General features: G+C 28.8%; 1 protein-coding gene across 1 annotated transcript in view; it reads right to left on the reverse strand.

Annotated features, from left to right (window-relative positions):
- Window positions 1–22,632, reverse strand: part of LOC122633059 (neprilysin-like) — a 77,756-nt gene extending 55,124 nt beyond the window's left edge. Inside the window, exons 1-3 of the mRNA XM_043820548.1 lie at window positions 22,291–22,632; window positions 16,868–17,680; window positions 10,660–10,879 (exon numbers count right to left, since the gene is read on the reverse strand). Coding sequence (XP_043676483.1) covers window positions 10,660–10,879; window positions 16,868–17,071 — 424 coding nt within the window. The 5' untranslated portion in view covers window positions 17,072–17,680; window positions 22,291–22,632. The remainder of the gene's footprint in view (window positions 1–10,659; window positions 10,880–16,867; window positions 17,681–22,290) is intronic.
- Window positions 22,633–24,467: the final 1,835 nt, after the last annotated feature.

The raw sequence follows: 24,467 nt of genomic DNA on the forward strand, positions 1-24,467 counted from the left end.
ACTAAATTCATCATTATAGAAATTCAAACTGAAGTCTGATTTATAAAATTACATAAATTAATAAGTAATTTATATAATTGAATCAAAATTTATTTAAATTAGAACCGAAAGTTGCTAGACTATTTAAAAAATTAATTACTCTTTTTCGACACTCGAGATTAATTTTTTTCCAGATTTTATTTCGACTCATCTAGAAACTACTCTATATAATAAATAAATCATAATAATTATCATATAAAATCATAAAAGACATAAACCAGTAAATAAAAAATCCTATTAAAATAAAAAATAAAAATCACAAAACAGAAAACAAGAAAATCCTTAAACGACACTTGAATCATGCGGCGTAAAAGGAATAAAATAATTCTTTTCTCAATGAGACAAACTGAATTTTTGTAAAAAAAGAACTGAGATTTATTATACTGAGGACGCGTTCGAGTTTCAAAGGAAAAGTAAAAAAGAAAATTATGTTTATGGAATAGCCATGTTCTAAGTTGATAGCGTGCAGAAATAAGTAAGATATGCTAATATACGTATACGCATAAGTTCGTCGTATGTACTCGTGTTTGAAGAACATACATGTATGTGTACATAAAATGGCAAGTTGATGTTGATCCAAGACGCCGTACGACGCTTATATGTCACGAACAATTCTTACTATGTTTCTAATGATCGATATACGTGCTCGTAAGTCGTACGATAAAAAGTATTATGCGTATAACGATCATATTTTACAATATACTTTTATTCTCACTTTAAATAATTATCGACGATATTTTTTATAGAATACTAGTTGAATATTGAGTTTATAATTGTTAAAAAAACAATGTCAATGTTGATGTTAATGTTAAGATAATTAAATTGATTTGAATTTATTCCTATAAAACAATATCACAAATAAAATGAATTACATATAAAAAAAATAATGAAAACAAATCTCGATACTTTCGATGGTCTTTGTAATTCTATTTTTTCTAATCTTTAGTTATTTAAAATAATGCTCACAAAATATACAACAAGCATATTTTACTCTTTACAAAATCTAAGGAACTATTAATTCATAATAAAATTTTAAATATGCGATATACCGAAGAATCATAATTAATAATAAATATGATATTAAATAAGTTGATGAACTCATATAAATATATAAAAAAAAATAAAAATAAAAATTCTTATTAATTCTGCAAAATAATAATGATAATTTAATTGATATGTACAAATGATAACGTTATTGTTCTAAATATATATACGTATATATAAGATCTCATCAATATTTATTTTTTAAAAATATCCAAGTAGTCTAAGGAACTAGATTTGGAAAATTTGCTTTTACTTTCTTTGTCCAAGTATCACGTAGATATTTTCAAACACTCGGAAACTTCTCATCTCGACTATCCAAATGCTTGCACTCGCCTAGTCTTACAAACTTGGCAACTTAGGTTGATTGAAACTTTTAGGCGTTTCTAAAGAAAGAATAAGACAGAAAAAGAAAGAGATAGAGAGAGAAAGAAAGAGTAAGAGCCAAAATAGCTATTGTAGAATGACGCCTTCAAACTCTTCTCTCTAACTGCTTCAGTTGTCGACTTTTGCACCTTTGTTTCATTTCTACAGAAATGTGAAATGGAAGACCGCGGCGATGTCGACTTTCTCTTTCTCCTCTATTTGTCCCTGTCTTTCTTTGTCTTCTTGGTTTCATGTCAATTAGACAAAGATAGAATACGATACATATACGTATGTATTTTTTGTCCATTAAAAATGATAGAATTAAATTTTGACGTTATTTAATATTTTTTATTATTGATTAATTTAACGACAGCCCAAATTCTCTTTATTTCGTAAAAGATGTAATTCTCTCTATACGTAATTTTTCTTTGTTTGTTAAAATGTTTAAATTAGATGTTAAATTATTTTGATCTTGTATAATAATTTTTGTTATTAATCGATTTCGTAAAACGCTCAAGTTTTCTTTATTTTTATCCAACTCTTTTTCTACTGGCAATAAAACTATCTTTGAATCTTTTAGGTTTCCTTCTTTCTATTTTTTTTCTCTTTCTCTTTCTCTTTTTTTCTCTCTCTTCTTTTCTCTCTTTCATCGTTTCAATCGCATACGAGTAAGTGCATCTCTCTTTCAATTGCACTAAACGTTTCAACGAAGATAGTAGCGATGCAACGGTTGTCAGGAAGTTGCTAATGACTCTGGATTTCTCGTCTTTCCGTCTTTAAATGCACGTACAACCAGTTACAATCTTTTTGTTAAACTCGTGAAGACATGAAACCGACCAAGTGAACGATTCAATTGTCGTTAGCAAACTTACTTGCAAGTTTCGACGACTAAAGTCGAAAAAAGATCCGTCTTTTTTGCCTAAATCTTTTCAATTTTTATTTTACAAAAACGAAAAAGGAAGTAAATCTCCTTGCTCCAATCTTATTACGAAGTAGATCACGATACTATTTAAATAAATGTTATACGAGTTTTTATATATTAAAAAAACAAATCATAAATCCAACTTTTCTCTGACATTTATTATTCTAATTAGATATCAAAATTTGATAAATAGAAAAGAAATAAAAAAGAAAAAAAGAAATAAAAAATACATAAAAAACTGATTGAACAATATTAAACAAATAAATTTAAAAAGTTATTCGAAGTTATTCAAATCCTAAGTAATATTTCTATGACGAATAGTAAAAATCAAAAACGATATAAATTCGATCTATCACTATACTATCAATAACGAAATACACAGATAATAGTAAATGACCATTTAAATAATGAATAGAAATGATGAACATACAACAGCAATAGATATTAAACTAGCCATTCGTATCGTTTTCCTAATACATTGGTAACATTAACGAAGCAAAACGTTGATCGTATAAATCACGATCATCGTACAACACCATAAAGATATATCTCCATGAGTGCATCCATTGCAACAAAGCATGATCTGGTTACTCGACGATATTCCACGATACATGAAATACCATTCTAGCGTACTATTATCCCGTAATACGTAGATATACGTAACATAGTAATAGTGTGTGAATGTTCAAAGACACGAAATGCGCCATAAAAGATAGAGAAATGCTATTAGAAAAGAGAGAAAAGACATTATTTTTGCAGTTGAAATAAATCTTTCTATTTTTCGCTCGGTAATATCACCTCTCTACGGTCCTCATTTCCTCGATTTAAAGAGCAATTTCAAACATTATCCTCTTCTTACTACTATTATTATTATTATTATTATTATTATTATCATCGTTATTATTATTATCATTATAGTGATTTTTATATTAAATAACACAAAATAATCAATCGCCATGACGGTTTCTCATGTACAAAATCAATGATTTTACCTGCAATACTTTATATATATATATATATATATATGATATGATATGATATATATATATATACACACACACACATACACACCTATGTTATACTTGAGTTTAAAAATAGCACGATTGAATTTTTGCCGATGTAAAAGCTCCCGTATGAGTCTATCGATCGTCCGCCATTTTTACTCTTCTCGATGATGTCCGATATCGTTTTTAACGCCGAATGACATCGATCTTTATAACAATGTATTCTTGTCTTTAAATAGCATATGTGTGTATATATATATATACATATACACATATATATACATATATATATATGTATGTATGATAATATATGTATGTATGTATGTATGTATGCATATAGTAAACGTGAGAAGAAAAGCTTGATATGCGTTTAGGTTTGTGGTTATATGCGTTGCGGTTTTCTGTGAATATATGTGTGTTCCTGACCATGACGATGATTGTGGTCAAACCGAGATATCCTCGCGTTTAACATCTCTTCCGCTAAAATTCAATCAATCTTGTCATTTTCAGTGACAGAACTGTCAGAATTGATGGTTTCGTTAATGTTAATCTTTTAATTTTATACTGCATGATATGCTAATTGTTCCTACATCAAAATATTTTTCATTTATGATAATCTTTTATCAAATTATTATTTCATCAATTCCATATCGTTTGACGTTATTTAATATTATCAAAATATCTTTCATTGTGAAAAAAATTTCGAATATAATATTATCGAGCAAAATTTCACGTAGATATTTATATTTCATTTATGCCACTCGCATTTATAAATACGATATTTAAACTAAAAACGATAATGATATATATACAAAATAAAATAATACATAGAAACGTTCAAACGATTAATACAAAAGTTTTGTTATAGAAAAAAAGGAGAAAAGAAATATTATAAATAAAAAAGTACTTTGCAATCATTTACAAATATTCTATATATCATTTAATAGTATTTGTATGTTAAATAATATGAAAAATGTTATCGTAAGTCAATAAAAAGATTAAAATTCAATATACACAATGCTAAGTAAAAGGATTAAAAATTCTTCTCGAATGAATTCGTATATATGAACTTGAAAAAGAAGAGTAAAGATTCAATTCACTCACGTCTTTTCAAGTCTTTTCAAGTCTGCAATGGAGCTTCTTTTCTGAGAAGTATTCAAAAAAGAATGAAAAAGAAAAAGAAAAAAAAAACAAAAAGAAGAAAGAAAAAGAAAAAAAAAAAGAGTGAAGCAAGGTACTTCATCTCTCGTTACTTCTTTTCGACAAAAAAAAAAAAAGAAAAAATAGAAAGAAAAAGTAACGACTGACCTGAAGAAAGAAAGAGATGGATGTATATCATGAGTTTACGTGGAAGATGACGCTTTATTCGCTACGTTGAGATGTGCCTAGGACAATGCAAGCATTTTATCGATATTTATCTTTTTATTTTTTTATTTTTTTTTTTCTATAGTTATTTCGTAGAAAAGAAAATTTATATAATAATAATAATAATAATAATAATAATAATAATAATAATAATAAAATACTTATTATCGAGATTAATCGTTCTTCTAACTATAAAATCGCGCGTGTATATGTGTGTGTGTGTGTATGAGTGACCTACATCAAATTTGCTCATTTCTATTTGTTTTCATTTATAAAGGATTAAATTATATATTTAATTTAAAAATAAAAACGAATAAAAGTGCTAAGCAATTTTTTAATTAACAATTGTTGATCCCGTTTCATTTTTTTCTTCTTTTGAAATTATTTCGAGCAATAAACAATTTAATAAAATATAATATATAAAAGTATGATATTGAAATACTTTTACGAGTTTAAAATTAGGTAACATGTGATAACTTGCCCATGAAGAACTTTCATCACCACTGAAATGATCTTTCTTTTTTTTTGGTTTCTTTTTAAAATTTGATCTTCTCACAGGTAATGTTAAAAGTTTCGAAAATCTCTATCCTATTCAGTTGATATAGTTTTTAAAAAGAGAACTGGAAGCGAGAACAAGTAGTAACGCTTGGTTCGTCGTCCTGTTGAAAGAGAATTACGGTTAAAGTTCCAGCTTCGTATATTTTCTCAAACTAAGCTTCAATAGTATTCTCTGCATTTTAACGAAATTTTCATTTTAAAATTGTTAGGAAAGAATTACAGCGGAACAATATTATTAACTCATCTCATATAAAAAAATATAAAATATATCATATGTACATTCATGTATAAATGATACCTTCAAATTTAAATAATAAAATATTGCAATTGTGTATATAATTGTATTATTAACATAAAGTTAATATAATCGATAAAATTAATAATAAAAAGATAAACAAAAATATATATATATATAAAAAACTGTAATATAATTAATGTACCAATAATAGTTCTTAAACAATGTTAACAATTATCGATTGTAATACGCACCGTAATAATGAAAAAAATAATAAAAAATAATAAAATTAATATCAACAATAACATTATTGATATAACGACATAATGATTTTTGTCTTAAACAATTCTAACAATTCTTCATAAAGAAAAAAGAAATAAAAAAAAGAGAGAGAGAGAGAGAGAGAGAGAGAGAGAGAGAGAGAGAGAGAGAGAGGAAGAAACAAACCAAAGATGCTTCTCGTTAATACAATCAACACGATTAATATAGTATAAAAAAAAAAAAGTTAACAAGTTTCTAAAACAATAGTTCTAAATAAAGAAACTTAAAAAAAAAAAAGAAACAATTAATTACATACATATATAGATGGACACAAAGTGAACAAATATGTACGTATAAACGTACTTACGTACATATACGTAGAACGATCGATTGCAATGGCTCACCCAGTATATTGGCATACGCTTGAACCTATTGTTCCTGTTAAGGTCGCAAGTTCTGGCTTTGCTAGAACGTACGCGAATCGCGTGGCGCCGGTTTACTTGCCGCATCGATCATACGTAATACACAGTCGTCGAGCATCATTCTCAAAAACGAGGTCGTACTAGCTATCCCAACTCATTTATTTATCGTATTTTCCTTCTATCCTTTGGAAATTAATGCTTACATGATGCTTCTTTTATTTCTGACAATTTTTCGTTCGCTCCGTCGACCCCAAACCCGAACTATCATTCTTACCCACTTCGCTATTACCCAAAAATATATTATATCTATTACATAGGAAGAGTTCATCACCATTATATAGAGGTACATACAAAATGCTCGAAAACTTCCTAAATGGGTCAAAACTTTCTAGATGATTTGAAAAATCAATCAATCTTTTTCGAGAGACTTTTCAAGTTTGCAGATTAGCTTGTGGTTTTACAAGCTAGTCTTGCAGTTATACAATCCGAAAAAAAAAGGAAATAAAAAACGAGAAAATTAGTCCACTTTGAAAAAGAGTAATTGATATTTACAAATCATCGAAGAAGTTTTTGATTTTCCCTTGTAAATAACAATTAAAAATTATTTGCATTTTTATAGTCATAATACTGATAGAAAATAGAAAACAAAATCGTTTTTCTTAGTCTTGTTGTTTTCTTTTTTTTTTTTTTTACACATATGTGTTATTTAGATAAATGAAATTTTGTAAATTTTGAAATTTTTATAATTCATTTTTTGTACTTCAAGAATAAAACTTTTTGATTATAATAACAAAAGAAAAAAAATTATCTAATCTTGAAAGTAGAATAGAAAATGAATTACTAAACCTTAATAAATAATTTTTAAATAATACGGTTAAGTATTTAACATTTTCTTGGAAAAAAACGGTAATGAGAAGAACGTTAATTGTTTATTAAACCAAAATATCTCCTATTATTTTGAATATATATATATATATATATATATATATATATATATATTTATATTCATATACGTAAATATATATATGTGTGTAAACAACAATATATTTGCATTCTTATCGAACAAATGCGTTTCATGCATTAACGAAAATTAGAATCCCCTAGCAAGAACCATTTCACGAGGAAGATATTTTTCCAAGGAAAGAAAGGGATAGATAGATGGCACACAAACACTTACGAACTGTTTACATCGCAGCCTATATACATTATGTAGATGTTTGCTCAGAATTCAATTATTTTTTTCTTACATTAAATCTAGAATAGATTTTTAACAGAATCAAGAAAAAAAGAGCGAAGAAAAAAAGAAGATAAATTTATTAACAAAAAGGACAATATAATATAATGCTAATATTTTTAATAAAATGCTAATATTTCTAAAAACGAAATAAAATTCTCTGAAAAAGAGATACTTCTTTTTATCGAATCTAATAAAATCTATTCCAAGAACTATCTCTTGATACAAAAGAAAGACATATAGAACATCTTTAATATCCAGATATAATATCTATAAAAAGAGAAATACGAAGAGAGATATATAATGTGTTTTATAAAACATAAGCTTTCACAATTTTAAAATATTTTATCGAATCTAATACAATTTATTTGAAAAATTGTCATTTAATATATATGTGTATCTGTGTGTGTGTGTGTATATATATATATATATATATATATATATAAACAGAAAAAAAAAGAAATCAATTGAAGTTCGTATTGTAACAATTTCGATAGAAATAATTTATAACACTTTACGTGGATCACTTTTAATACCAAGTTTATAAAATCGAAAGAAAAAGAGGGAGAAAGAGAGCGAAAGAGATAGTAGTTTACGAGTAGAAACCGATTCTATTCTTCGTGTTTTCCTTTCATTAATACCGCAGCAAAGCAACGAAATTTTTTTGCCCTCTTCCTCTCTTACACACACAAATATATTCGCTCATCTCGACCAAGGAAAGATCTTGCAATTCGAGAAACCGTAGCGCGAATAACACTTTTGCTGCGTGATGCTTTGGTAAGGGAAATAGTAGATCAGTGTAAAACAGAAAGAGCAAGATATATATATATATATATATATATATATATATATATATATATAAAGAAAAAAAGAATTGAAAATGAAAAGAACGTACTTCAAGTTTACCATACCCTTTCAACTTTCCAGCACGAGAACATTCTCCGTACAGACGGCTCGTTACGATTTAATGAACCGACGCCGGTCTGGCAGCTTTCAAATTTCGAACGAATTGTTCGACATCCGTAAAATTTTTTACGATGATCCTTGATCGTCACGATTATTTCATACTTCAATGCAAAATCTACTGTGAAACAGTCGGACCTCCATAATTCTTCTCTTTTATTAATTCTATTCCTCCATTATTTCTATTCTCAATATTTCATATAACATATCTATTAATATAATTAATATTGTAATTAATTAATTAATTAATTTATTATTAATTATTTTCAAATATATCATATAATAATTTTTCTATTTAATAAACAAAAAAGCAATCTAATTTATTATATAAATGATTGAATTTTTATGTTATAATAGATAATTTAAATGAATCGATGTATGTATCTACATTCGTTAGACGTTATTTGAAAAGAAATTTTACTCTAAACTCTAAATTAAAATTTCCTAGGGATGTCCTAATATTCGTCTCCCATTAAAATAATATCAGATAATTAACAATGACTCTCAACAACCTTCGTTGTTATTTCTTTAAATTTACTATTAGTATATTTTTGATTAAAGGAAGATAACAAAGTACTATAAATTGCCTATCTATTTAAAGACGAACTTGACCCCTTTAAATACGATTAATCGGGTTTGTAGAAAACGCGTACATGTAGATCCCCTTTCTCTTCCTCCCCACTACCCCCTCAACGTTTTTCTATCTTACGTAAAATCAACTACTAACTAAGGCTTCATCACCGACACTTCGGCAACGAGACGGCCAGGGATGAAAGCGATTAGCCGATTCTCATGCTCGAGACAGGTTTCAAACGTTTCTTTTGATCTATCAAACGAAAGTCAGTATACTATGAATGATATCAATCTACTTTAATCAAGAAAATTGACGATTGTCAATGTATTATAATGACATGATCGTTTATCATTGATCATTATTTATAATTAATTTAAGTTAATCACTAGAATGAACGATCATGACGAAAATCGTTTGTAACATTTTTTTTATATATGGACCATTCTTTAAATCTAAATATGTAGAAAGAGAAAAAGAGAGAGAAAGAAAGAAAGGGATAACGTTGACAGGTCGAGTTGATCTAAACATTTAAATCGAGTCTCATGCAAAAGAAAAAAGAAAAAAAAATATCGGGGAAAATGAAAAGAAAAATTCTTCTTTTTATGAAAATTCTTTTTACGAAAATCGCTGAAAGAAAATCTGGCATTGGTTAGAAGCTTCGCTATCAGCTGGTGATGTTGAAAGAAGAGAAGAAAAAGAGGAAGAAATAGAAGAGAGAGAGAAAGAGAGGGAAAGAGAGAGAAAGAGAAAGAGAAAGAAAGAGAAGGAGAAAGAGAGAGAATAAGAGAAAGAGAGAAAGAGAGAGAGAGAGAGAGAGAGAGAGAGAGAGAGAGAGAGAGAGAGAGAGAGAGAGAGTATGAAGAATAGAAAGAAAAGGTGGGTTACTTTTCATTCTTTTTGGCCAACTCGACCGTACGTCACACGATTCTCCTACTTACTTTTTCTTCTTCCTCTTTGACGCCATGAGAAAAACGACGACTCCTTTCTAAATTCTGCCAAGATAGATTTATCTCGAAAAAAAAGAAAGAGAGAGAAAGAGAGAAAGAGAGAGAGAGAGAGAGAGAGAGAGAGAGAGAGAGAGAGAGAGAGAGAGAACGGTCGTTAATGCGATTCTATCGATTTTTTAACGTTTATTTTAGTCCTTAAGAAAACTAATGTTCAACTAAAGAAAACAAATAGAAATAGTTTTCTTCTGTGATTAAATTCAATTTTCTAAAGAAAACGTTGAAATTTTTTTAATTTCATGTTTCTTTCTATCATATTCTTTCGTGAAAAAATATTTCAAAAGAAATTGTTTCACTGTTTCATTGGTCAATTTCCATATACTTCAATTTATTGTTAATATCAATAACTGTGTGAAAAGAAATGACGAATGAAACAATTGGAATAAAAATGAAATAATTAAAAGGGAGAAAAAGAAAAGAAAGAAAGAAATTGTTCAAAAAATTTGCTCTAATCTTAAGCTAAGGTCGTATGAATAATCCTGATAAAAATGGTCGTCATAAAAAAAAAGGGTCTAATAAAATTTGCAAACGATTGAAATTTCATATCTCGACGAAAATAAATTACCACTATGATCTTAAACGCTAAGCTAGTAGTAGAGAGTTTTCGAAAAGTCTTCTACAAGTTAGCTAACCAAACTGATGTAGGAAGATAAATCATAAGTATGACTTACTATGAATATGTTCGTCGATTTGAGCCTGCAACATATTGAAACTCGAACTTGGTTGATAGGGCTGTTGATCGCGAAAACCACCGCAGGCAAACTGATAAAAGTCCTTGCAAGGATCCACGCCTCTTTTCATTGAAGCCAAGATCCTATTCGAGGCTTCCATACAGGCCTTCGTTTCGCAAATGCCTTCCGGACCGTCTCGTTCTCTAATACATGCCTCATCCTAAAACATTCATTATTAATATATTAATTTAACGATTGTTTCAACAACAAAAATATTTGCAATATTCAAGAAATATGCCTAATAAGTATGTTAAAATCTGTATACTAGTTATTAATATCTGTATATTAGTTAATTGATTATAAATAACGTTACTGCAATTATTACTTTGCTAAATCATAGAAGATATTCAAGAAAATTATTGTATATCGATATTAATAAATTTCAAGATATATTCACTTTTACTACAATTATTACTTCATTAATTGTCATCAATTATTCCTGAAAATAATCATTATATTTACTTCTCCTTTGTGTTATTGTGTAAAACAAATAATTAGAATAATTATTATGATTTAGAATGTTTTATTTATATATTCTTTTATTTGTAAAGCTTGTATTAATTGGATTAATTAATAAGTAGTACAACTAAATTTGATAAAAAAAAAAAAAAAACTAAAGACTATATACGAAATGAGAACGACAACTATTGAAGATCGCACTAACACGATGATATCTTTTTAAGAGAGAACAGATCATAGATTTATTAACGAGATCGATCCACTCGGCGAACCGTGACGTTCCTCAAACGGATTCCTGACTCATTATATTAGTGCAAAGGAAAAAATAAAAACGAAATGAATGAAATCATATAACTTATATTATTTAACTTTAATTAAATAATAAATAATGAAATAATAATACCCATGAATTTTTATCATTTAAAATTAAAAGAAACACAATCAATTAGAATAAAACTTTTCAATAATCCTATTACTTTTCCTATCTCATATAATCTTACTATCTTACGTTTCGTCCTTCTCGTTGACTAATGAGTAAACAAAAAGCTGACACGTAAGCGATATCATCATGATGTTAACATTTCTTGTTTATTTTTGTCATCGAGGTTACACTGAACGAAAGAAGACACAAAAAACAAGGTCAAATTGAAATTGATTTAAAAACGAAAAAATATATTACGATAGTACGCATATTATCCTTCGAATTTCGTTTCTTGCTTTGATAATAAAAATAAAGGTCAGGATGAAGGGTAAAGCCTAGATCCCAGTCGAGGTTGACATTTGCCTCGAAACCTTACCTTGAAATACGGCTTCGGTATGGTCTAGCACGTACTATGTATATTTTTACGATTCATTTCGATAAGATCAATGTTTATAAATACTACGACTAACAACAAATATTTTCTAAGAAATTCATTTAATTTCACGTTCTTTTAAATTAACATCGTGATTACTCATCGTGCTTAGTCATATTTCAAAACAATGCGTCGCGTAATATATGCGTCATACAATATTATTATTTTTTGTATAGACTATTTGTGCCTCTTTAGATATATTTTTTTTTCTAGAATATTTATGTAAGATATTATTTTGTTCAAAATTTATTATGTAATATAATATAACAATCTTTTGTATTATCATTATAAAAAAAAGCTCCTATATATAGAACTTTTTTGTTAAGAATATATAATAATTTCTAACTTGATTAGAAATAAATAACTATTCTATATAATATATATATATATGTATATATATCATTATAGCTATAAATTTAATAAGTTATTATATAGTATATAGAAGATACATAAATTTAAAAAATTGACTTTATGATTACTTAACAAACACAACAATTTTTATTAGAAATCTTATTTTAAAATACCATTCAATTATAATAATATGTTAAGAAATATTCATAGCTCATATCTCAAAGGAATACGTTGATACATAATTTCCTAAATAACCAACTATTATTTATAACTCGTCTGTGAAATCATGACACGTTAATCGAAATGATCGATAACGATCATATGTGCTAGTTCTCATAGACAGTTTCGTTTAAAAGCATTTCGATTGTTACAGAGTCATTTGTAAAGTAACTTCGAGATATCGTATACTTGGTTCGATCGATAACGTTACGCAATCGAAAGCAGCGAAAGAAAAAGAAAGAAAAAGATAGAAAGGAAGAAAAAAAGAAGGAGAAAGGAAAAAAAAACGAAAGAAAAAAAAATAGAGCAAATATTTCCTTATCTATCTATTCCAAGCTTTATAATTGGCGACTTGGAAGAAAAATGGTTAAAAATGTTTAATCTCTTTGAAAATCAGTAAAAGAAACTTTTAACGAGAAAGAGAAGAAGGATGAACGACAACGGAAGGCGTGTAATAGCCATCTTATCAGCAAAAGGCTTAGAGTTATCTTACTATGGCTTCACGATCAACATTAAGCAACTCGTAATTCAGTTAAAGGTCCTTGAGTAAAATTTACGATATATAATGACTACGATAGAAATACATCTATAACGATAAATAACTTTCTGCAATTAAAAATAAAAATATATTTTTTCGAATGTTAAGAATGGTAAGAAAAACATTTCTACGAATTTTAATCATTTCATACAAAATGTTTATCCTTAGGTATTTTTTGGATTAAATTGTTATCCAGATATTATCTTGATTTGAAACGGATACGTTTACTATACGGATTATTTTCTAATTGTATTTTTGTGATAAGAAGTAATAGAAATTTCTATATTTTCTATGATTGTTTTCTGTTGTATTATTAGATTCTTTAATTAATTACAATCTTTTCTTTTTAATCTACATTCACATTATTCAATATTTTATCTAAATACATTAAAAACATTTATGTTTCGTATCACTATTCGATCTAATATAGAAAATCAACTAGATTTAAATATTATAAGATCAAATAGAAATATTTGTTGAATTACTATTTATATTTATGCAATAATAATTATATCTTTCTAAACATTTGTACACTTAAACTTTTATCAATAAAAATATATATTCAGAGGTAATGTGATGTGGATTTCGAAAGTATAATTAATTTGATAATAGAAGATCGATTTAATTCAACGTTATTTTTCGTTTGGAAACGAAGTTGAACGAGCTATTCTAAATCTATAGATGACAGAATTATCCGCGGCTATGTTTCGTACGGTCGAATAAACGATGGATTATAGTCGAGAAAATTAGTTTTCCTCGATGTGCTCGTTCCGTGTTTGTTCGTTGAATTTAGGAAAAGGTTGGGGGGTCAGGTAGCACAACCAATAGAACCAGTAAATAGCAACCAGATAGACCAGGGGTGAATCTTCAAGTAAGCTTAGAATGGTTGGATTTCTCTTACGTGAATATAAAAATACAATGGCGGATGCGCAGGCGAATTATTATTTTAGATCTCAGTTTCGATCGAACGGCCTTCCAATTTTCGACCTCGTAAAATATTACCTTCAACGACGAACTCGAACATGTGTTTATATCGATTGCTCGATACATACGTATAGCGTATCTCTGTGTGTGTATTTGCGTATGTTTTACCACCTCCCTACTATTTCCCATTTTTTTCCTTCCTTTTTTCCCCTTTTTTTTCCTTGCTTTTCCTCTTTTTTGTGAAAAACTAAATAAAATATAAATTCGATCGTTGCAATATTTATTCTAAATTAATCTATTTTTCTTTTTCATCTAACAATTTGAAATAAAATCGCTATAGCAATTACTCGTATACAAGAAAAAAATAAAATAAAATTCGTAATTTTATCTGTAACAATTTTGTAAAAATTTTTCCAATATACGAACCAATTAATTTCTATGTGGTAATCAATTTTTTATTATCCCTCGTTTCGTTTTTTTATTTCAAGAATTAATTGTTATTGTTATCGTTTGGAAAAGGGAAAAAGAAGAGGAGGAAAGAAAAGAAAAGAAAGAGTGTTGTTAAAAATATCTAAGAAAAATCAAAAGAACTGATTTAGAAATCGATAGCGGCCTATCATCTTCCATCAAGTTTTTCTTTCCATGGTTTATCGTTTTCTATCGGGCTATCTAACCAGAATTATGCGGGCGGAAATATGATGCTGTCAGTTTGGAATTCTCTCTCCCACCCTTCCTCTCTCTCTCTCTCTCTCTCTCTTTCTCTGCCATTTTGCAAATCTCACGCCTCGTTTGTCACGAAAGATATTCGTGGAAATGGAAGCCAGAACTCAAATGACTCTTCTTCTCTTTATCACTCTATCTTCCTTTGTTCTCTATTGGTCAATGTTATAAAAAGATTTTGCAGGATCCTTCTCGAATGAATGAAAACTTGTCTAAACGATCTTTCTAATTTAGAATCTTCATTTATGAAACAAAAAAATAAAAAAGAAATAAAAAAAATTCACGTTTGAACATTTTTAAAGAAAGATTTAATTACGTGGGTATATACATAAAAAGATATGTTCTCTTAAAAGTTAACTGTATTTTTAAACGAATTAGTATTTCATAGAAACGTTCGAGCATGCTCTTCTAGTTCTTTTTTTTTTATTAATTATAAATTTAATAGTATTTGTATTTTTTATAATTATATTTAAATACGTAATAAAGAATATAGGATTTCATTAAAAAATTTTAAACTTGATCTTTGCAAGATATTCCGAAGTTATCGTAAAGGTAAATAATATAATTATCACTGTGACGATATTCTCCCTTGACACTCTTGAAATAATCTCGTATATACATTTAAACCGAACATATTGTATAATAATTAATATTTGTAAATAATAATTATATTAAATACTGTCATATATAAATATAAATATATAATAATAATAACAATAATAATAATATATGACTGCTCTGATAAGAAGTAATTAAAATATACAAAAAAATATTTGAACTTTTTCATATTTTTTTATAAGCATAACTATGCTTCTTACAATGAGATCAACTCCAATTTCATAGAATAATTATTTCTTTAAGAAGGATCATAATTAAAATCATAAATTAATCATGAAACCCTACTACAAAGTGCATAACTTTAAACGCGTTTATCTCATAAAGTCGTTTCTGCACGTTGATCTCTTTTTATCAGAGTACATACATAAAAGAAAGTGGTTATAATGAATTATACGAAAATTACGATTTTCTAGTTATACAATATTAATATAATCTGTACTTAAAAAAAAAATAATTATATATATATATTATTTTTTAATCGATCAAGTAATAAAATATTTAATATTTATAAAATCTAATCGTTTTTAAATATGACTAAGCATGTAAAACAAATTATTCTCAGTTTTGTATTAAATCGATCATAAACGTTTATTAAACGAATTCTTAATAAATTATACTTGTAAAATAATATATAAGGACAAATAAGTAAACCAAGTACAAGAATTTAAATTGAAACATTAAGTAAAATGAGAGAGATCGTTGTTGTGGTAAAAGATTAATACTCTCTGCTCGTTATTCTCACTATAAAGATATATAACAAGCGATTACATCGAATTTGTAGAAACATGTAGGTACATTGCCTCTATCTCTCTCTTTCTCTCCCACACTCGCTTTTTCCCTGTATCGTATGTCTCTGTACGATAGTATAAAAGGAATCTAAGTATTCGAGATTCGAAAGATACGTATTCAAAATATAAATCAAGTGGCCATCTTGCCTAAGAAAAGTTATTCGAAGAAAAGCTTTTCCACGACTAACAAATCGTCTGACTCGTCTGTCCAATCTACATGATAATAAATAGACATATGGAGGCGATCGAGAATTCTGATAAGTATCATCTAAGATAAAAGAAAATTTATAGGTAGCTCGAAGAAAATTGCTTACAACTTACGAAAGATTTTTGACTTGTATCCTTTACTCAACATTTTTAATAATAATAAAATATAAATAATAAAACAAAAGTAATAATAATAATAATAATAATAATAATAATAATAATAATAATAATAATAATACAGCAAAATTTATCTAAGAATGCAAGAATACTAATGATAATTAATATGGTGATTGATAACAACAACAATTGATAACAAAACCTGTATATAAAAAGAATGATAACACTATTACCAAGAAAAATAAGATAATAATATATATAAAAGAAAAAGAAAGAAAAAAGATACTAATTATATCACTTATAAATAGAAACGGTGCGCCGAATAAAATACGATAATAAAAAAGTTAACTCACCAATGGCGCACAATCACGGGGTTGTTCCCCTTCGGGTAAAGTAGTGATAAGGAAGAGAACAGGACTAGTGACAAGTAGGCTGGTAACGAGTAACATGGCGAAGGTGAGTAAAGCCTTATGTACGGCTTTACTTTTTCTAAGCCAATAACACGGAACACAGCAAATCCAAGTTCCTTGTTGTGCTGGTCTTTCAACATGTAGCATCTGTTCGTCTTGAAGGGCTTGAACTTCTTCGGGTGAGGCAGTAGTACCGGTGGGGCCACCTCCACCAGTCCCCGGCCCCCCACCACCAGTCTGCTGAACATGCCCATGCGTGGGGCCAGTTCCACCTCCTCCTCCTCCCCCACCACCACCACCCCCGCCGCTCCCTGGAGCGCACAAAGTGCGAGGACTCAATGGCAATCTCACGCTTGCCTCTCTCGATCTTTCAAATCGACCACTATCTCGTCCACTTCTGTTACTTCCTAATCCACTACCAACACCACCACCGCCACCACCACCACCACCACCACCACCAACACCACCGACACCACCACTGTTACTATTATTACTACTATTGCCAACACCACTACCACCTACACCACCCCCGCCACGGGCCCCACGGCCCCCGTAACCTCGGCTCACCGTGCACAGAGCCACATTTGCCGGGTTCCTAAGAACCTTCCCTCAATATCGTCGTCCCTCGATAACTTAGGATCGACACCCGCCACGTTTTCGATAGATCAGCTACGCTGATCCAACGATATCATTGATTTCCTTCGTTGTCTAACACATTTTTCCTTCAAGTCTCTTTCCTCTTGTGGTCATTCAGTTCTGCAATAATAATTTTTCTTTTGTTAGGAGTTTTCTTTTCTTTTTTGCTTTTATTTATTTATTCATTTATTTATTTATTTACTTATTTATCTATTTTACTAAATTGTTCGGAAAATGCGTACCGATTGTCTTCCATATTCAAGATACAATATTGAAATAAATTTCAAAGGAAATTTTGAAATAAAACAAATTTATAAGTGGACTTTATCAAATGTCTTCTTTCAAATTAATACCTTTCTAATATTAATTGTAATTTAATGTACTGAAGCGTCTTATTAATCATTGATATTATATTTTCGCCTATTACAATATACTTTTTAATATTAAATATGTTCATGTTTGCCTCAATGCTCATTGATAAACGTAGGTTACTAATTGTGATAGAATAATCGTATAAATTTAGCAAAGCGTTAAGCTTATTCCCGATTATATTATCTCTCAATAATTCAAAACATATATTCACTATTTCCACCTTCGATTACTTTGTATATGTGTACACATGTGTGTGTGTGTGTGTATTTTTATATTATTAATAAAATTGCAACTGCAATGGCAACTATCTTATTTTACAATTAATCAATCATATGATGATAATATAGAGACAAAATTTATATAAATATATTATCCATTTTCATTCTTAATTACTTTAGATAATATAGTATATAATTTAATAAAATTGCAATTACAATGTCAATTATCCTACTTTGCAATGAATCAATATAGTGATATATATATATATATATATATATATATATATATATATATATCGTATTTGCATATTAACCATTTTCAATATAAATTGCCTTGTAACTTTATATTCTTAATAAAATTGAAATACGATAATGACACAAACATAAAATTTGCATACTGGCTATTGTCGATAGAAATTACTTCATAGTGTAACTTTATATTCTTAATCAATTTACAATTGCAATAATAATTGTCTTATTTTCTAATTAATCGATAACACAATAATAACATATCTTAACTAAAATTTCCATAAACAAAATCGTACTGACCAAATATAATTAAATTTCTTTTTTTTTTTGTTTGAAATAAAAATTCTTTACAATTAATTATTTTTAACAAATTTTAAACGAATGTAACAAGAGTTAATTAGTATAATTAAGACAATTATTAACTCTGTGACTTCGAGATTACTTTTATAAAAATTTATAAAAGATTAATTTCAAAGCATGTTACACGTATTGCGATATTCAAAAACACTGTATAGTAAATATATATATATATACACACGCATATCATATACATATACTATATACTATATACTATATACTATATAGATACATACATATGACCTTTTGTTTTCGTAGACCTCGTTCCCAATAGTTATTTATTGCAACGTGTCGACCTATCAGGCATCGTTAAAATGGAACAACGGCCGGAACCTAGGATGGTTCCACATACTTCGAAGGAACAATTTGCTTTTGGTACGCTATAATTCTCTCTCTCTTTCTCTCTTTCTATCTCTCTCTCTATCTCTTTCTCTTTATCTCTTTCTCTCTCTCTCTCTCTTTCTCTCTCTTTCTCTGTCTTTCTTTCCCTTTATCTCCTTCTCTCTCTCTCTTTCTCTTTCTCTCTTCCTACCGATAAAATTTCTATTATCTCGCCAAATTTATATCTAAATCTCGTTAATAGTATATCGGAATGAAAAGGATCGAGCAATTCTTCATCGTCAAGAATAAAGTAAGATGAATTTGATGGATGAGGACGATTCTATAGTTCGTTCGTGAGTAACTGAAATTAAGGTTTCTCTATCACAAATCGATGAGAAAGAGAAAGAGAAAGAAAGATAGACAGAGACAGAGAGGTTTCATGCTACGTTTAAATTGTTTCGCTAACAATAAGTAGGCATTCGTGTTATCGTTACGATCGAATCTAACAAAGGTCTTGTGAACTATTTCTAAGACATTTTATGTTTACAATGTATATCAATAACAGGACTCTAATAGAATAGTAGAGATACGTAATGATACATATCTTCTTCAAAATTTAACTTATCAGAACTGAATTTGTAATATTTATAATTGTAATTCAATCATATTTTGATTCTATTTTTATTGATTTAGAAAAAAATCTATATAGATATACATATATTTAGTTTAATTCATCATTATAATATTTATTTAAGTTGTAACATAAATAAATTTGGTTGCAAGTACAACAAAAAGTATCTAACAGGTCGAGTTTAGGTCACGATATAATAAAATTATGTAATAAATAATACATTTTTCTGTAATAAATATTTTCCTATATAATTTCTAACATGTATGTATATAAATATTATGGAAATTAAATACATACAGAATTTTTCTAAAGAAATAAAATCTAGCATATATATATATATATATATATATATATATATATATATAAAAGTACATGTACGTGTATATAAACGACAGTAATATAAACTACGAAAAATAAAAAACTAAAGAATCTCGACATGTTCTGAATAAATAATTCTTCGAGATTTAAAAGTACATAAATACGTATACATACGTGTGTGTGTGTGTCTATATATATATATATATATATATATATATATATATATGTACGTACGTAAATACATACGTACAAACTAACGTTCAATTGAGAAATCTCACTAGGAAATTTTCGATCGAATATCTCTTTGGAAAAATAGTCAAGTTTAGCTCGTAAATCATTCGTTTACACTTTGCTTAGCCGCAGCAATATTTCTTGCCCTTCGACAATCGGAACGTTTCAAATCTTTTGTTTATCCTTTTTTTTTTTTGTTTCTCGAGTACAAGAGAACGAAAGATAAAAAGGGAGAGTGAGAGAGAAAGAGAACGAGAACGAGAGAGAAAGAGAGAGTTAAAAAGAGAAGAAAAAATAGAGAAAACTCAACGTGTTATATTTTATATGACCATGTATCGGTCCGTTCGTGTTATTAATAGTACAACACGCGACCGATCGGTATATTCTCGTATTGCTTTTTGTTGCTCGTATAAAAATACTCGTGGGTGACGTGAGATTACATTTTCCAGTCGACGATGTACGTGATCGGAAGAGAGAGAGAGAGAGAGAGAGAGAGAGAGAGAGAGAGAGAGAGAGAGAGAGAGAGAGAGAGAGAGAGAGAGAGAGAGAGAGAGAGAGAGAGAGAGAGAGAAGGATCGAGCGTAAAACGCGTTGTTGTAAATGCGAGATAATCGTGAAAAGAAGCTCTCTCTCTCTCCTTCTCTCTTACTTTCATATTCTCTACACAACCTTCGCTCTCTCTCTCTCTCTCTCTCTTTCTTTTTCTTTTTTTTATCCCTCGCGTCTCGCGGATCTCGAGACCTAGTTTCGTGTGAAAAAGTTATATCTTCTCGAAGTTGACGATCCGGAGAGTGCAAAGAGCGTATCCTTCCTACTGTGTTCTCTTTCTTTTGGATCGACTGAGATATAGAAAGAGAGAGAGAGAGAAAGAGAGAGAGAGAGAGAGAGAGAGAGAAGGAAAGAGAGAGAGGAGAGAAAGAAACAAAGAGATGCAGAGAGAAGATGAAAAAAAGGGAGAGTTTGTTTTTAATTTGTTTTTTTGTTATTGTTTTCTATTTTTCGTTGTACTATTTCACCTTGTACTTCTTCTCAGCTTATCCCTCTTACGAAATGTTTTGTTTTGGTTGGCGATTGGAACGCAGTAAATTATTAATGATTACACAGTAAAATTCTTACGTATTTTTGAAGGTTATATATAATAATCTTCTTTTCTTCTTATAACGTACATAGAATAATGTACATATACGCATATATTTATACGAATATTTAAACGATGTTAAAATTATGATGTCGTCTTTTCGTAAATAATTATAATTATAAATCGCAATTAGTAATAATAACCTAACTTTATATCTCTCTATAAGTGCTTATGGTGTGAGAATCACTGTACTATGTAAATTCTCCTTGTTGATCGGAAATAAAGAAAAGAATACGATTTAATTCTTTATTCGAGATTATTAAATTATTGGCTGTTAAAAAAGATTGGTAAAGATCTAATTTTTGTTACAACGACGAGAACAGCTTGTCTGAAATAACCTTTAAAGAAATAACGATATCTACGGAATAAATATATGTTTTCGCAGATCATCTTGAATAATTTTTTTCTAAATCGGATATATCTAAAATGTGTACGCTTCTATTTATGAATTGAAAAATAAAAAAAAATAGATTAAACGATGCGTAAAGATCTCTGTTTTGTCGATCGAGTAAAATTCGTATAAAAATGACGGATTCATTTTTTTCTTTGTTCGTCAGTTTATTTCAATCAAAAAACGTTATTATCAAAAAGCATCGAGGCAAGAAGAAACTTCCAACGAAACTTTAATGATTACTGAAAAACGGAATAAAAGTATGTACGAGAAACCATGAAAAGTAAAAAAAGAATAAAATAAAAAAGAGAAACTTTGATTCGAAAACTTCTTCGCGCTTTAACCTACAAACGTGCAAATAAATTTCCTTCGTAAACGTATTATGTAACGATCAATTGCGATGTAATTAATTCGAATAAATCCGAAAAAAAATACTTCGACTTAACGTAAAACGATTAAATTAATAAATATAAGTAATATAATAAATCAAGTTTTACGTCTTACCTTTCTTCCAACGATTTCAACTACGCAGATACGATGGCCCAACCGTCGTTTCCTCTTTTTTTTCTTTTGTCCTTCTTCGATTCCTTTACTTCGTAGTCTGTTTCTTGTAAGGTGTTAGAATTCACAAATATATATACCGTTCGAAAATATCACCGTACTAAAGTCCACGAGAAACATTATTGAAACATCGATATTAATATTTTCACGTGTAAATTATCGTTAACGTACATATATATATATATGATTTTATATTAACGAAGATTCTGATAACACGACACCTGTTTAACGGTTCGAGGTAACACGCGGACTGTTAGTCGGGACTCAACTACCGCGCGATCGTACTGTCTCGCGGTCTCTCCCCACTCTTCACGCTTTAACCCCCACTCCGCTACCACCAAAGTCTATCCTCCTCTCTCCTGGATATTTACGTATCTCACTCGCATCCTAGACCTCCCAACGAAAGCTCGTATTAGTCTCGTGCTCCTAAAGCGCAAGTTCTCGATATTCAAAACCGTTCCTAATATTCGATCGTCATTATTAATACGTCGTTTCGAACAAATTTGTGTTGTCTTTTTATTGATTCATATACATGTATAATTATTAATCGATCGTAATGTAATCGAATATTTGTTTGATATTATGTTTATAGGAATATATATTTTCTACCAGTTCGTTTTTAAGCTAATTTAGATCGTTTTACATAGGTTAGGTTAGTTTTAATTTTGTTGGAATATAATCATTGAAATGATAATTTGAATATGCCGATGTTCGTTTTTAAGCAAATTTAGATCGTTTTACATAGGTTAGGTTAGTTTTAATTTTGTTCGAATATAATCGTTGAAATAATGATTTGAATAAATTTCCTTCGTAAATGTAAAGAATCTTACGATAAATGTAAAGAATTTATAATTATCTGATATAAATTATATCGATCGTTTTAATCCGATTTGAATAATTTTATTGAAATAATAAAGTACAATCTTATCTTATACGATAAATAATTTGATATCTTCCAAATCGATTTTTGGAGAAATTTATTAAGCAATTTCGTTAATAATAATTAGAATTTCGTGATCCTAATCATATTAGATATTTCACGGTCTCTCGAAGCTTTCGACGTTAGGACAATTTCTCTTTGGACGTGAATTTGCTTGCAGGCTGCGTCATCGAATACACAAGGCACGTCATTCGATTAAAGCTTTAGTCCCACGCGTTGTCCTCCCTGTCATCTCTCGTATCACAATCACCTCGATTCTACGGAGAAACGGATGATCGTGTATATCAAAACGTATTTACTAACCTCTCGCAGCCGGTAACTCGATCTTTAAATGAATCATAAACACGCTCACGTTCTTCTGACGTAGCTAACATATTCTGGCAACGTAATATCCTACATAATATATTCGTCCAAAATATTACGAATATTCGATAATAAAAGGTAAATATTCGATAATTTTATTGTTCATATAAAGTATTAGATAAATACAATAAAGTATATAGATATTCTTCGTTAGGATAATAAAATCATTAAAATCTTTCATAAATTCTAACCTAGATGTAATCTTCATTTTATAGTTAACAAAGTTAGTTACGAAAATCGTTACACGCATATAAACGTTGATATTGATCGAAACCAACTCGTAAAGATATTCATCGTTAATAACCTTTTTTATATTACGATCCGATAAAAGCTCCTCGTAACTTACATGCGTACATATATACGTCAAATAAAAGTACGCGTGTACAAACGCACACGCAGACGCAATTTTGCACACAATCGGTAAAATTATAATTAATAAATTGTTGTATTATGTAAAAACGTTATAAAAGTTCCATAAGAGAATTAGATAAAAATGATCATACTATTTTATATGTGTTAATATATATGTACATACATACATACGTACGTACGTACGTACATATGTATGTATGTATAATCGATCGAGCCATTTTGAAAGATGGTACTTCGTACATTCTTAATTTATAATTTATCGATCGGTTGGTTATAGGACGTCTCTATGCAAGGAACTCACGTCATCGTAAAGAGCATGCCGAGGTCGAGGTAATGAAACGATCGTAAAAATGATATCTTCGAAAAGAATATCCTTTCCTTTCACATATCGAACGTGTAGCCATCTTTCCATGTTGGCTCGAGAACAAAACGATGTAAGTACATA

This window comes from Vespula pensylvanica, chromosome 11 (assembly GCF_014466175.1).
Source record: "Vespula pensylvanica isolate Volc-1 chromosome 11, ASM1446617v1, whole genome shotgun sequence".
NCBI lineage: Eukaryota > Metazoa > Arthropoda > Insecta > Hymenoptera > Vespidae > Vespula > Vespula pensylvanica.